At 45.8% G+C, this 14,236-nt stretch overlaps 1 protein-coding gene across 2 annotated transcripts; it reads left to right on the forward strand.

Annotated features, from left to right (window-relative positions):
- Positions 1–118: 118 nt before the first annotated feature.
- On the forward strand, positions 119–10,416 carry parvg (parvin, gamma). 2 transcript variants are annotated; one of them, XM_023791391.2, is made up of 13 exons: positions 119–307; positions 1,098–1,159; positions 1,451–1,515; positions 1,969–2,071; positions 2,585–2,728; positions 3,261–3,376; positions 3,705–3,760; positions 5,035–5,069; positions 5,157–5,218; positions 5,493–5,561; positions 6,232–6,333; positions 6,682–6,754; positions 9,386–10,416. In XM_023791391.2, the coding sequence occupies exons 2-13, from the start codon at positions 1,105–1,107 to the stop codon at positions 9,457–9,459; spliced, it is 954 nt and encodes a 317-aa protein (XP_023647159.1). In that variant the 5' UTR covers positions 119–307; positions 1,098–1,104; the 3' UTR covers positions 9,460–10,416. The 2 variants fall into 2 exon arrangements, with proteins under 2 accessions (XP_023647159.1, XP_072555272.1); XM_072699171.1 differs by lacking the exon at positions 119–307 and having other exon boundaries at positions 860–1,159.
- The last annotated feature ends 3,820 nt before the right edge of the window (positions 10,417–14,236 follow it).

A 14,236-nucleotide genomic window follows, 5' to 3' on the forward strand; every position in this document is an offset into this window, starting at 1 on the left:
GTGGGTTTCTCAGTCAAAATTCACAGCTCTGAACCACAGGGGTGTCTTCTGGCTGTGCCTTACATATGGTGAATGTGCAGCATGTAAAGAGGATGTGGTCTCCCCTCTGCTTCTGCTTCCTGTGTTTCCTAAATAACCCTCTTTGACATTTCTTGGCTCTTGCTTGTGAGCCACGGCTCTGCATCGCGCCAATCAGCAACCTGAATTGTCCTACTTTTGGGCTTTGTCTGTGTGTCGGACGACATTTTTGAGGGAGTCGGCCAGTCAGTTTGGTTTCCTGTGTCCTTGCGCACCTGTTTCACTAAAGGTAAGGCTGTTTTATTCTCGTCAGATGTTGAGATTACCGAATACACATGAACACATGACAGGAAGTCGCTCCGATATGTTCTTCATGCCCCAGATAGCGATCAATGTTTTAAATCGGAGTTACTGAGTTTTGAAGGTCTTTCTGAAAGACCCCCAGCTCCATTACAGGGACAAATTGTTTCCAAAAGGCACTGAAGGCCGCTGGAGGAAATGGTCATTTGTGAAATGCCCACATGGGGGCAGTGTTCGTGCTACAGAGGCCGTGACCGTACTGTGTTTCCTCCTGTAATCTTGATCTAACTGGTGCTTTAAGCTGCTTAATATTTCAAACATCAAATCATGGGAAACGTGTTCAGGATAAGCTCAGCTGAAAAGTTCTCATTAAAGATTCCCTTGTTAAACAAGTAATTAAAGAAATATTGGGCACGTATATTAAACCCTAAGATTATAGCCTCAGCTAAAATGAAGCCTTCCTGGCCCCCAGCTAGAACCCATCCCATTACCAGCACCGACGTTCCTTCCTCCCCAGTTACAAGCGCCAGATCCCATCATGCCTTGGTTCACCTGAGTGTCTCCGGCTGCAGAAATCGGGGAAACTTTAAAGCCCTTGACTTGAAAATGAACTTGATACACATGCTTAAAATATTAAATGGAACGGAATATATTTTTGCTGCATCGGAGTACCAGGGCTTTGGAACGTTAGGAAGAACAAACAGCCGTGCGATTAAAAAACAAAAAAATGTTAAGATGTTCAAAGATCGTTCAAGAAAAGTTGACTTGTCGCCTGCCAGAGGTGGAATGGAGGAGATAAGGAAGAATCAGCTGGAAGAGGAAGGCCTCGGCGTGGCCCCAGGTGAGACGTCTGAATGACTGGAACCTTTTTGAAAAGCTGCCTTCATGGTCAGTTCCTTTGTGCCATCCTTTGAGCACTAAACAACCCCATTAAAACACCCAGTTAGCCTCTTTTGTGTCTATTTGTGTAAGGATTAGAGAAATAAAAGCTGGCCATCCATCTGCAGTCCAACACAGCCTCCTAAACTCTCTCCTTCCGCTGAAGTCCGGCTCACAGCGCCGAGATGTTTAGACTTCACTCTAAGGATATATTGGTGAAAGCTAATTCTTGTTTAAATGTGTGAATTTATAGGTGAAAAAATAATCAAACTTCAGCCGTCGTCTCTACAGAACCCTGAACTTCAGAGGCTAAAGCAGGTATGTGACCACAGTGTCTGCCTCGACCGGTTAACGGCGCAGGCTGCAGTTATCAGGAACGTCTGGGTCAGCTTATTCAGGATAGTCAGAGCTGAATGTATTTTCCACTGTAGCAACCCCCCCCCCCCGCCCCCGGGGCGAGTAACGATGCCAGACAAAGGCAGACGTGTGAAAAAAAGAGCCGGCCACCTTCTGAATATTTAATGATGGCTGTTTCTGGTGTGAAGGAAAGGTTATCGATCTCTGCGGGGGAAGAGTGTTAAAATTTCATGCAGGGTTTTATTGGAAGGTATCGATCAAAGGGATGTGCTCCTCAGCCCAAAGGTTTACTTTGGAGGGCCGGGCAATTTTGGCAATTTCGAGTGCTTTTGATGGGCCTCAGTGACAACAGCTGAGCTCTGGTGTCTGGGAGTAGCTCAGGCGTCACTCTCTTACTGTGGCCCTTCCGGGCAGATGCTGATCAACTGGATTAACATCACTCTGAAGAAGGAGCACATCATCGTTCAGAGCCTGGAGGAGGACCTGTTTGATGGGCTGGTGCTCCACCATCTCCTGGGTGAGGGACCTCAGCCACCATCTAACTATGGAGGACATTTGGACTCTAATGAAATGTTCATTTTATTTATATTATTAATGATTATTTAAACCTGACTGCTCACCAGATTCAAAAGGCTGAGTGATGGTTGTGAATAACCATCTCGCATTATATATGCCATTTATTAATTATGTTCAGGAGAAACATTTTTTGCAAATGAATAATTATGCAGTAGGCAGAGGCGGTGTGTTCTGTCTGTGGCCCCACTCAGAACTAAATAAATAGCTAGCCAGTAGTCGGAAGCTTGTAGCTAGCTATCCGGTTAGCATAACATGTGGCTTCGGCATGTCCTAAATAAGGAATGTGTTTAATTTTGAGTGTAGTGATTGTTTGTGGCCCCCCCCACTGGCAGTCAGATTGACCTCTTTGGGATTTACAAAGATGACATTTAGTAGACTACAGAGAAAACTACAATACGGAGTAAATTACTACCCAATAGCACTGTTTGGATGTGTTTGTCTGTTCCTTCTCTAGAAAGATTATCAGATGTGAAGCTGACCGTGGAAGAGATCGCAGTGACAAGGGCTGCCCAGATCTTGAAACTGAAGGTTGTCCTGGAAGCTGTGAACCAGAAGCTGGGGATCCAGGATGAGGCCTCCTGCAAGTGGAGCGTCAAACGTGAGCGTGAACGGCCATAATACAGTACACCCCATCAGGGTCTGCTGAGGTGTCAGCAGAATCCGAAAGTAACTTGCGCAGATTCTACTGAAGCCCTCGTTTTATCTGTAGAGAAAGCTCAGGCTTAGGAGAGATTAGTAGAAGCTTGAGTAAGTCACGGCAAAATAATTTCCAAATTTGTATACCCTGATGATCCCTGCTGTCCCTGTAAGAGGCTTTGACCAGCAGATCAGTGTTGTCGTAGAAGTTGAGGGTTTGGGTTCCTAACATGCTGGTACCCTAGTGAGGTGCGGTTGGGGCCACATCTGGATTTGTTATGGACTTCACTACCGCCCTCTGCTGGTGATTTTCATAGGTAAGGTGTTATAGCATTTCAATGAGGTAAGATGGCTTATAGTAGGGTAGTCTGTAGTTCTCTACTTCCGTGGCTGTCAACAAAGAGTTGCTACAGACAATGACCTCATTGGGGCTGCTTCCTTCCTGGTGACTCTGTGTGAGAGAGGATGAAGACCACTTTCCATGTCCATGTCAGTCATCCAGGCCAAAGACCTACTCGCCACACTGCACCTGCTCGTCGCCATGGTGAAGCACTTCCAGCCCGAGCTGGAGCTGCCATCGGACCTAACAGTGGAGGTCGTGATGTTGGAGGTAGGCCCAAAATCTCACCACAAACGCAACCCCTAAAACGGCTTCTCCAATTAGACCCCCTCTTCGGTCATTCAAACCTCCCACCCAATCATGACAGCGTCCTACCTGGACTTATTACTATTTTTCTGGATACTTTGCCCCTTTCACATTAATTTAAGGTGAAAATGTGTTATAAATGTAATTGTTTTGACCATCGACATAGCTATTAGAGCACTATCGTTGATGTTCTTTTGTCGAGTAGGACTAAATGCAGCAAGACCCACATAATTTGTCATACACATGGTGAAAATCATGCTGATTTGGATTCTGCTTTTATCCTAATAAACAGGTCACCAAAATGGGAATCATAACTGAGAAAGGGGTGGAGTGCATCACAGAGTCAAGGTGGAGTAAAAGACCAGCTCAAATGTCAATTGAGAGTCCAGGTTTATGTTATGCTTGTGTTTCTGCAGGTCCCTGTAAACCTAACGTCGAGACTACATTACCAAACAACAACAATTAGCTACAATAATAAGCGTAATGCAGACAATCACACACGAGTGGTGATGATAAATGCAGTGTGCCGGCACTAGTTGTTTATTCTGCAGTGGGTTACGTCTTAATTAAAAATTAATTAGCAGGCAGCTGTTATGGTTTGTGGGTAGAGACTGGACCTTGTGGGCAGAGTGCTGGTATGATGTGATCGTGCAGGGTGACTTGCTTGAGGATGTTGGCTGCCTTTCTGCATGGTGGAAATGTACTGAAGTGAAGGCAGATGTGTCCCACTGATGATGTGGGCGGTTCCCACTGCCATCTGCAGTGTTCTGAGGGCCCGAGCAGAGCATCCGCTATGTTACACTGTAGTGCATCCAGTGAGGATAGAATCCTGCATCTGGAGAAGCTGGTAACAACTGCTGGTGACATCTGTGCCTTCCTCTGGTGTCTGAGGAAGACTCCGGCGTGCCACTGTGATCGACGCAGATGTGTGTTATGTCCATATAAGGCTGTCAGTGAGGGTGACGCCCGGAAGGACAACGCCGATGGCCCTCTCCACTGGGGGATCTTCAGCAAAGTCAATGAAGACAATGGCCCTCCTCACTGGGGGATCTTCAGCAAAGTCAATGAAGACAATGGCCCTCTCCACTGGGGGATCTTCAGCAAAGTCAATGAAGACAATGGCCCTCTTCACTGGGGGATCTTCAGCAAAGTCAATGAAGACAATGGCCCTCCTCACTGGGGGATCTTCAGCAAAGTCAATGAAGACAATGACCCTCTTCACTGGGGGATCTTCAGCAAAGTCAATGAAGACAATGGCCCTCTCCACTGGGGGATCTTCAGCAAAGTCAATGAAGACAATGGCCCTCTCCACTGGGGGATCTTCAGCAAAGTCAATGAAGACAATGGCCCTCTCCACTGGGGGATCTTCAGCAAAGTCAATGAAGACATTGGCCCTCTTCACTGGGAGATCTTCAGCAAAGTCAATGAAGACATTGGAGCCGCGTCCTGCCTCACAGTCGTGTTGCACAGGGGGGCAGCGCACTGCCCTGCGGGGGGCCGGGGTTGTGCTCAGGGTGGGGGGGTCCTGTTTCTCACTCTCTAGCAGGATATCCAGTAGCCTTGAGGAGATCACAGTGTTAAATGCCGAATATTGTCTATAATAATTCCTGTATTCTTTTCAGTGCTTCCAAAGCGGACCCGGAAAATAATTTAAAAGGTAAGTTGCGCTGGCTCATGGAGAAGTGCCTGGTTTTAACAGCACGTCATGACAATGGAGTCCCCCCCCCACCATTATGTCATGCAGAGGAAGACCCCATTGATGAGCTTCTGAAAATGGAACCACAGAAAGTGGAGACAGTGAAAAAGGTACTGGAGATGTGGGCCCTTCATCCCCCAGCCATTGGGTTGCACAGGCCACACGGTTCACTTGGAATCAGTGAAGGTCAACCCACTAGGTGACATAGGCGGCCGCCTAGGGCACCATCTTCTGAGGGGGCACTGACTTAGCACGCCCATCCCACTTCATCTCAGACGGGGGGCACAAGCAGTGTGGCTCGCCTAGGGCATCACAGGGGCTTAGACCGGCACTGTTCATAATGACCCACAGCCATCCTGTCCCACCCCCCTTCACAAAATGCAGGCGATTCTCCACTTTGTCAACAAGAACGTGGAACCACTAGGTCTTCAGGTGACAGAGATAGACAAGCAGGTATGTGACCACGCTGATACACACACACACACATACGCACACACACACACACACACACACACACACACACACACACACACGCGCGCGCGCGCATATTTTTATTGAGACCACTCATTCATTTCTGTGGGAAAAATGCTAACGTTAACTATAACAACCTTAACCCCGACCCATCCCTAAACATAACCATAATTAACCAAGCAAAATACAAGAGTTTTTGCATTTTTAGTTTTTTCATTGCAGTCAGCAATTTTTTTATTAAGTTGAGGTTTCCAGGAAACTGGTCCCCATAAGGGAAAAAAAAAACGCGTGGGGACATTGTGTCCCCATAAGGTAAAGTATATCCCCCCGCACACACACACACACACACACACACACACACACACACACACAGAAATGGCAGACAAGATCAGCAGCACACAGTCATCTGAAGAACAAAGTCATATTTAGACTCATATAATGGTCTGGTGTGATTATTCCAAATGGCAGATGATTTCAGTTGTCAAAACCATTCAGTTCTGTGTGATTTTGAATGGCACTGGTATTATTGTTCTACTGGTCATGTACTGGTGCTGTAATGGAGATACACAGATCATCTGGGTTCTTTGCTCCTTTGAATGACACCAAGAGTGCATTCAGTAAAATATGAAGCATCTCCCCCCCCCCCCCTCAGTTTGCAGATGGGGTGATCCTTCTCCTGCTGATTGGACAGGTGGAGGGCTATTTCATACCACTCTACAGCTTCAGCCTCAGTCCCACCTCCAGTTTTGAAATGGTATGACCCAGACTTTTCCGATTGGCCGAAAGCCCCGAGGTCTACCTATTAGTATGGGTTACTGATTATAGAAGTTGCAGATTGTAACTGTGCACATATGCGCTTCTCTATTCAAGCGAGGTAGCATTAGCATGAAGATGTAATTCGGCCTTGTCTAAAAATACTATATGCTTGACTGATCTGTTGTATTGCATTAATGCAGATTGCAAACAATCATTTATTCATGCAAACCCAAATTATTATGGGCCCTGGACAGTAATGAAGGAGGAAACTATTAATGCAAATAGGTAAATAATGATGACTGATGTAAGATTATCTGCTGCCTTTGTTATAATTCACCCCCCCCAGCTGCAGAATGTGACCCTCGCTCTGGACCTGCTGAACAGCCAGACGATGCAGGTGCCAAACGTGGATCCCAGTGGTGAGTCCAAAGCCAGTGTGCCGCTGCGGTCTGGCCACACAGGCGATGATGCAGGCGGGCAGACAGCTGCAGTGCAGAAACTGCGACGTGAAACTCAGTCCAAAGCCAGTGTGCCGCTGCGGTCTGGCCACACAGGCGATGATGCAGGCGGGCAGACAGCTGCAGTGCAGAAACTGCGACGTGAAACTCAGAAAAAAATGTCCAAAGATCCAAAGGGTCCACAAAGAAGCTGAGTCCTGGAATCGGGGATTTTATTTGTACATCTGCATGAAATACAGATATCTGCCTTTTGGAAAAGGTTTCCAGCATATTTGTTCACTCTCAGGCCAGATATTGTCCTCGTGTCAGAAACAACTAGACAAATAGTCCTGCTGAACTGACTGTGCCCTGGGAAGACCGAATGGAGGAGGCCTGTGAGAGGAAGACGGCCGAGTATGGGGAGCTGGCGGGCGAATGCCGAAGCAGGGGGTGACGGACCTGGTGTTACCCCATGGAGGTCGGGTGTAGAGGATTCGTCGGCCAGTCACTCATAAGGACCCTTATGATGCTCGGGGTGAAGGGACTGCTGATGAGGAAAGCCGTCAAGAACATCACAGACACTGTCGAAAGGGCGTCAAGAACATCACAGACTCTGTCGAAAGGGCGTCAAGAACATCACAGACTCTGTCGAAAGGGCGTCAAGAACATCACAGACACTGTCGAAAGGGCGTCAAGAACATCACAGACTCTGTCGAAAGGGCGTCAAGAACATCACAGACGCTGTCGAAAAGGCTTCAAGAACATCACAGACGCTGTCGAAAGGGCGTCAAGAACATCACAGACGCTGTCGAAAAGGCTTCAAGAACATCACAGACGCTGTCGAAAGGGCGTCAAGAACATCACAGACGCTGTCGAAAAGGCTTCAAGATGGCTGTGGATCAAGCAGGGTGATCCATGGACTATACATGTTGCTCAGACACAAGCCAGGGCCTGATCAACCATGGCCGGGTCGCCTGGGCGAGGGTGTATGACGTTGTGAGACCCGAAACACCCAATAACCCCAGGATACGTCACTGATGATGTGTCTGAGCTGCACCACAGGTGTATGTATGGATCGTTAACACGGAAATACTATCCATCCATCTACCATGAAATACAGTACCAGCCAAAGGTCTGGACACGCCAAGCCGCCTACAAAGGAGAGTGATATGGACCACCTGACCTAAACACAGTAGAGATGGTTTGGGAGGAGTTTGACCTGAGAGTGAAGGAAAAGTGGTCAATGAGAGCTCAGCATATACGTGGGACCTCTGGAACTGGACTAGAGGAGACCGTAGCGTCAGTCAGTCCCTGGAGTAGATGGGGTTAGGGTCTTATTCAATGGTGGGATCACTCTACCGACCGAGGACCCGACCCACAGAGCCACCCTACCAAGAAATAAATTGAATATTTTTTTGGTCAGTGCATAATCCATATATGTTATTTTATAGTTTTGATATTGTTATAAATATCCTAAAATGGAGAGAATAGTATAAATAAACCTTTCTGTGGGTAGGTGTGTCCGGACTTTTGACTGGTACTGTACATTTTACAGAAAATATCATTACCATTGATTTTACACAGGTTTGAAAATACCCTTTTATTGTAATATTACAAATGACCAAATGTCCCCTCAATGTGATAAATACCTTCTCTTTTGACATTTTGAAGACCATATTTCCGGTCCCCAAAAGAGGAAACTCAATTCAATAAAAATCTGTGTGTGTGTGTGTGATTGACTGAGGCTGGATTTGGATCCAAATTGCTTTTGGAATATATATAACAGAGAGCTGTCAAGAAACAGGATTGGCTCAGATGAATCACCTTCCTAGGGGTCAGAATCGCTGCGCTCGTCTCCTCTGAAGCATTTTATGAATTTACTTCTTTCTGCTGCCAAAGGGCAAAATGGAGATTCAGAATGCGGTTGATTTCCATTTGTGTTTAGGTCGCACTTCTGTCAAAAGGGCCTGGGGTTTGCAGCCCCAGAAGTGAATTTGGGAGTTAAATCACGGGGAGGAAATGTGTGACTGTTTTTATGTACGTGCCTGCTATTAATCATGTCTCTATGGTAACAAGATTTTTTTTAATGGTCTGACAGTAAATGGTGTGTTGTTGCGTCTACAGTTGTTTAATTATTCAGCAAAAAGCCAGATAATTTGCTTGCAAATGCTTAAGCTAATAACTGCTAATGTTTTGACCAGAGCATATTTTTTTCTTACATAACCTTGGAGCAACATACAAATTGAATTAGTTCAGAGCCTTGTTTTAATTACTAAATAATCACCCTGAAAGAATTAGGAATCCCACAGCTTAAATCTAGGGATGAAACGTCCTCATTAATCACAGTAACAAATGATAGGGCAAATGTGAATTAGAGGATTTGTTTGATTAACATAACTGGAGAGGTTATGTAATGTTAAGTGTTTTTCTTATCATTCTTAGTTCTTAGGGAACAAAGGTGATGTTGGGTAACTTGTGTCCTCGCTGTGCCTGAAAAGTGAAGCATGACCAACACTGTGTTCAGCTTGTCTGAGGATCTTAGGTTCCTCACTGCTGGTCAAAAACCAGTGGCTGTGACCTCCTGTAACAGGACACCTTTCTGTTCCCTCGCAGACATCACGTCCCAGGATGTAGCCGCCACCTTGAAGATCCTTTATGCCCTTTTTAAGAAGCACAAGAAGAAATGAATGCCGTTGGGACACTCAGAAGTGATAGAGAAGTGGGTTATGTTATGGTCTTCTGGAGTTTGTCTAACGATTACGTAACGCAGTTCCCGAGGACTCAGACAGCTTACAGAGAAATCCCTCACCCAAGTCGGAACCTGACCTAATCTGCTTGCAGATTTTTTGCCGTGTTTCTTTACTTTCAGCTTCTGTTTGTAAACAGGGACTCCAGCACTGTGCCTTACCTGGGCTGGGCTCCAGGGTTGTTCTAAAGCAGCGTTACTCACCATAGGTATTGGACTGGAATTTTCCCGGGTTCGCGTCCGTGTGGCTGCCCATTACGGACCAAACTGCATTTCCCTGCCGCAGTCCTGCAACCCAGCAGAGCGTTCTCACAGCCAGTGGTTGAGAGACCTGTTGTAAAGTGCATCCATTAGGCAGATTTGCATTTCTTCCCACCTACAGCCTGAAAATACTACAGTACTATCACAACACTTGAAAACAGATTAAGAATCAGATGGCCTAGATGATAAAACAAATGAAAACTAAGCACGAGAGATGCCAACCATTTATTTCATGAAAGATATCAATAATATTTTTCCCCGTAACTCTGCCAATGCCCACTTAGCTTACCTAATGCGGTACCTTTCCTCTTTGCTTGCTGGTGCAATGACAGTCTTCAGACACAGGTGGGAGCTCTTGAGATTCAGCTCTCACTAAACTTCGCCATTAGCTGCTTCAGATGGATGTATATTAGACAACATCGCTTGACAGACCGGAGACCAGCGAGCGAGCATGACAACAACAAGAGGCCTTCGGCTGCGAATATTCAGTATGACTGTAAGTCTGTGGTCTGTCGCAGTCTAAGATTTCATTATAAAATGTCTCCCTCCTACAGAGCGTAGCTGATATACAAACATTTGTTCTCTGTTCTTTATGTAAGAGCACACTCAATTAATAAAACAACGGGTAAACCTCAAAGTTTGAATAAGATTTTTTTTTTTTTAACGAACCTCTTGGTCCTTCGCATGGAATGAATGACTCGCTTGCAGAACTGCAATTCCCATCTCAACACCTCAGGCCACTGGAGCTGAACATCTTGGCACGTTTAATGGCTGGCAGCGGGTGGCTTAAGTTGGTAGCACTTTGCCATGCCACCTGTACACGTTGGCAAAGGGACACACACGGCAAAGTACAGTCCTGTCGGCACCCTGGAGACTCCCATTATGAAGGGAGACATTCTGTGTCATTATTTCCCATGAGTCTCTGCTCCGGGGAACCTGTGCAAACATGACTGTCGGGTATCTTTCAAACCGATCTGGTGGCCCTTCAAATGTTCCACGCAGTTATCTGATTTCAAATACACACATATCTCTCTTTTAATGACACGCAAAGCTATTGTGTTAATAATATTCCCAAGCTCTATTATTACCTTTCATTACTCCATAATGAGAAAGCAAAAGTCATCTTCTTTTCTAAAGGCAACATTATAGTTTGGATTCTCATAGGCTTAAATTTAGATTTTAGTTTTGACTAACACATCATTTTAAAAAAAATCATTGTCATTGACTTGAATAACCTGACCTCAGACAAACCTTGTGCAATTTAACCTCAGAGAGAGGTGCAATGGGACCAGCAGACCCTCTCTGCTCCCTTCAGAGGATTTAAAGAGTTTGATCGTCCTCAGATTGTGGTCCCTTCTGAGGATTTAAAGGATTTGATCGTCCTCAGATCATGGTCCCTTCCGGGGATTTAAAGGGTTTGATTGTCCTCAGATCAGTACCCCTTCAAGTGCGAGCCCTCAAGGATATTTCAATAACCACGCCGCTGGCTTTCGCCTGTCCGCTCAGGAGAGGAATTTCACATTTAAAGGCGAAAGGTCTGCGACCGCAGAGATGAAAATTAGATATTAATTGACCTTTAAATAAGTGCGACCGGTCCTAATTTTAAACGTGCCTTCATCTAGCCAGAGGTGAATATGAAGCGATACCTCGCTGGCGAGGAAAGGGCACGTCGAGAGAACCTCTCATCCGCAGTCTAATCAGACATCTTAATTATTCCAGGCAACTTTCTACTTTTAGTAATAAAGTGTCTGCCCGTCAAAATGCAGAGCTTTACCAATGTAAGCGTGTCACGTTTATGGTAATGGAAGCACAAAAACACAATATTTCCCTGGTTACAAGGTGAAATGGATAACCACTCTGAAAAATATCTTTTTGTGTCATATCATTATACTTTTCAGATTTTAAAGTGTACACCCTGTTATAAAAGGTGCCGTGTGGCGTGACAGTTAAGTCCGCGGCCCCTGCCCCCATCGTCTTGCTGTTTTATCCCCTAATGCTACCAGACGCGCAGTTTTAAGCTTCGCTGAAAAGCAGTAAGGTAAGAACAGGATGAAAATAGTGGCTTGCAAATGTATGCAAATCACAGGATTTTGAAGGCCTCATTTTTAACATAATTTTTTAAAAAAGATTTATATTATTGTAGATTATTAATAATAAAGTGCATGTTTGTGTAAGTATACTGTTTATTAATAAAGAAAATATAGAGTACAGTAGGGATATTTATTTCAACGACTTAAAAGCACCATTAGCCATAAGGAAGTTTAACACCACAGCACAGCAAGGGGAATAGGTCAGACAGAACTTAAAATGAACAAAAATAGAACTTTATTAATAAATAAGGAACAGTGGTGCTGACAAATGGACACGCGGCATGTGGCTCATGCACACGGCACCAGGTCCTGTGCCCGTCAGGCCTTCCGTCTTTGGCAGGTTGGTCTCTGAGTACTTAATGCTGGCAGGACTGAAGGACATGGGTGAGACGGTGGGCTTGAACTGAAATGCCGTCTGAAAGGGGGAATCAGCACAGGACGCAACTGTGAATCGAGGCAGGGTTAGGCCAGCAGCATGCAGAATCCAGTACAGCGAGCTAGACAAGAAAACGGAGGACTGAAGACAGGCATAACAGGTCCACATCTGTAAACTAAGCAGGAATATGAAAGACCAGGAGCGGATCAAAAACATGAATTCCAAGACTGAGTACCCGAGACTGAGTACCCGCGACTGAGTACCCGATACTGAGTACCCGAGACTGAGTACCCGATACTGAGTACCCGAGACTGAGTACCCGAGACTGAACAAGAAGTTAGTGAGTGAACTTAAAGCAAGTTCATGAATCTGTAGATTAACTGCAGGTGTGAAAGATTACCGAGTGAAACCATCTGGAGGCAGAGCCACGCACGATAGCGGATGGTCACCACGCCTCATGTTCGATAATCCGTTAAGTGGGACTTGGACCGGATGCGACAGACACAGCAAAAAGCTTCGAAAATCGTTTTGAAAGAGGTGGCCTGAGATTCTGAAGGGAACGCAGTGCTGTAAACATTGTTCCTTTGTTCCCAAAAAATATCCATTCATATGCACATCAACTTGTCAGTGGAGACCGTTAGCCATACCCTTGAATAATGACCCGGCAATGAACAGTGATGTTTCCAGTGGGAGAGATTCATGCACCCTTCCCCGTGACACGGCTCAACTCGCTGGTGAAATAGTAATGCACCGAGTCGTCTATTTTGGGTCACTCTACCCTAGAGCCCCAGCAAAACATATCTGGCTCTGAATTATGAGCTGCTCTCATGTCTAGAGCTGGCAAAGACGTTGAACTGCCAGTGGGGCTGTGGAATTTTAAATTAACTAAATGCTACTGTACCGGAGACGGGGGCCTAAGCCTGTAATGCCGGTAATGGGCTCGGTAATGGGACAGAATGAAGGGTTTCTTGGTTACAGTTTCCGTGGTTTCCGGGATACATCAGGCCCTGAACCACGGATTCCCTGATACCAGATGACAACGATCCGATTACCTGCCAGGGTAATATTGCCCTCCATCTCCCTCCCGCTAATTCTTTGTTATTCTGGTCTCAGGGCACTGTAGGAGACAGACATTTTTTTCGTACAAAGTGGTCGGGGGCCAGAACTCAAACAAAAAAGGGCATATGTGACTGGATGATCTTGTACCTATTTGTGGCGTATCACATGATCCACACAGGAATGGGCCTTGGCACTCTGACACGAGCCCCCCGACAATGATACAGCGTAGCAGCCATCCAAAACACAAACGATTCGTCTGACTGGGCTGAACCGGAAATTTATGGAATATTTCACACCTTGCTATGACTTGGTACCCATGACCCATCTGTTACGGCGGGACACGGAGCAGGCGGGGAAAAGATGACGATCCATGGAGCAGGTTTTATTAAAGAAAAGCAGGATACAATGGGGGAAGCCATAAATGAAGAGACCACGAGGGGGCAATAATGACGGGAGGGTTCAAGCTGTACACTCAACCTGTTGAGCTACGTGGCAGCCCAGGGAGCAGAGAAACATACTAGGGCTGAAAGCTAAAAGAGGGAGGCGGGAAGCAGGATGACTAGCGACACCTGCTGGTCAAAATGGAACACATACAACAGGGTCGGACTGACACCGTCCAGATAGAGGCTTATGTCCAAGAGCCGCCTTCGGTGTGTGTCCATGAGAAAAAAACCTCATTATACACGTGGTGATCTTTAAACCACACACAACTGACACTCTTTCTTACTGAGAAGGACCTGAGCATTCTGAGAAATTCTGGCTCAGTCACATTCATTAAATGGCTTACCATAACCTAGTTACTCTATATTGTTTTGTCATCTTGAGCAGGAACAGTGGGTTCCATGTTTTTAATGAATGATAATGGCTTCTTTGAAGTTTCATAACAGGCCTTTCATGGTTAATAAGAGACACAGAAATGAGTGTGAGCTTCA

The sequence above is a fragment of the Paramormyrops kingsleyae genome, chromosome 1, assembly GCF_048594095.1.
Source record: "Paramormyrops kingsleyae isolate MSU_618 chromosome 1, PKINGS_0.4, whole genome shotgun sequence".
Classification (NCBI taxonomy): Eukaryota; Metazoa; Chordata; class Actinopteri; order Osteoglossiformes; family Mormyridae; genus Paramormyrops; species Paramormyrops kingsleyae.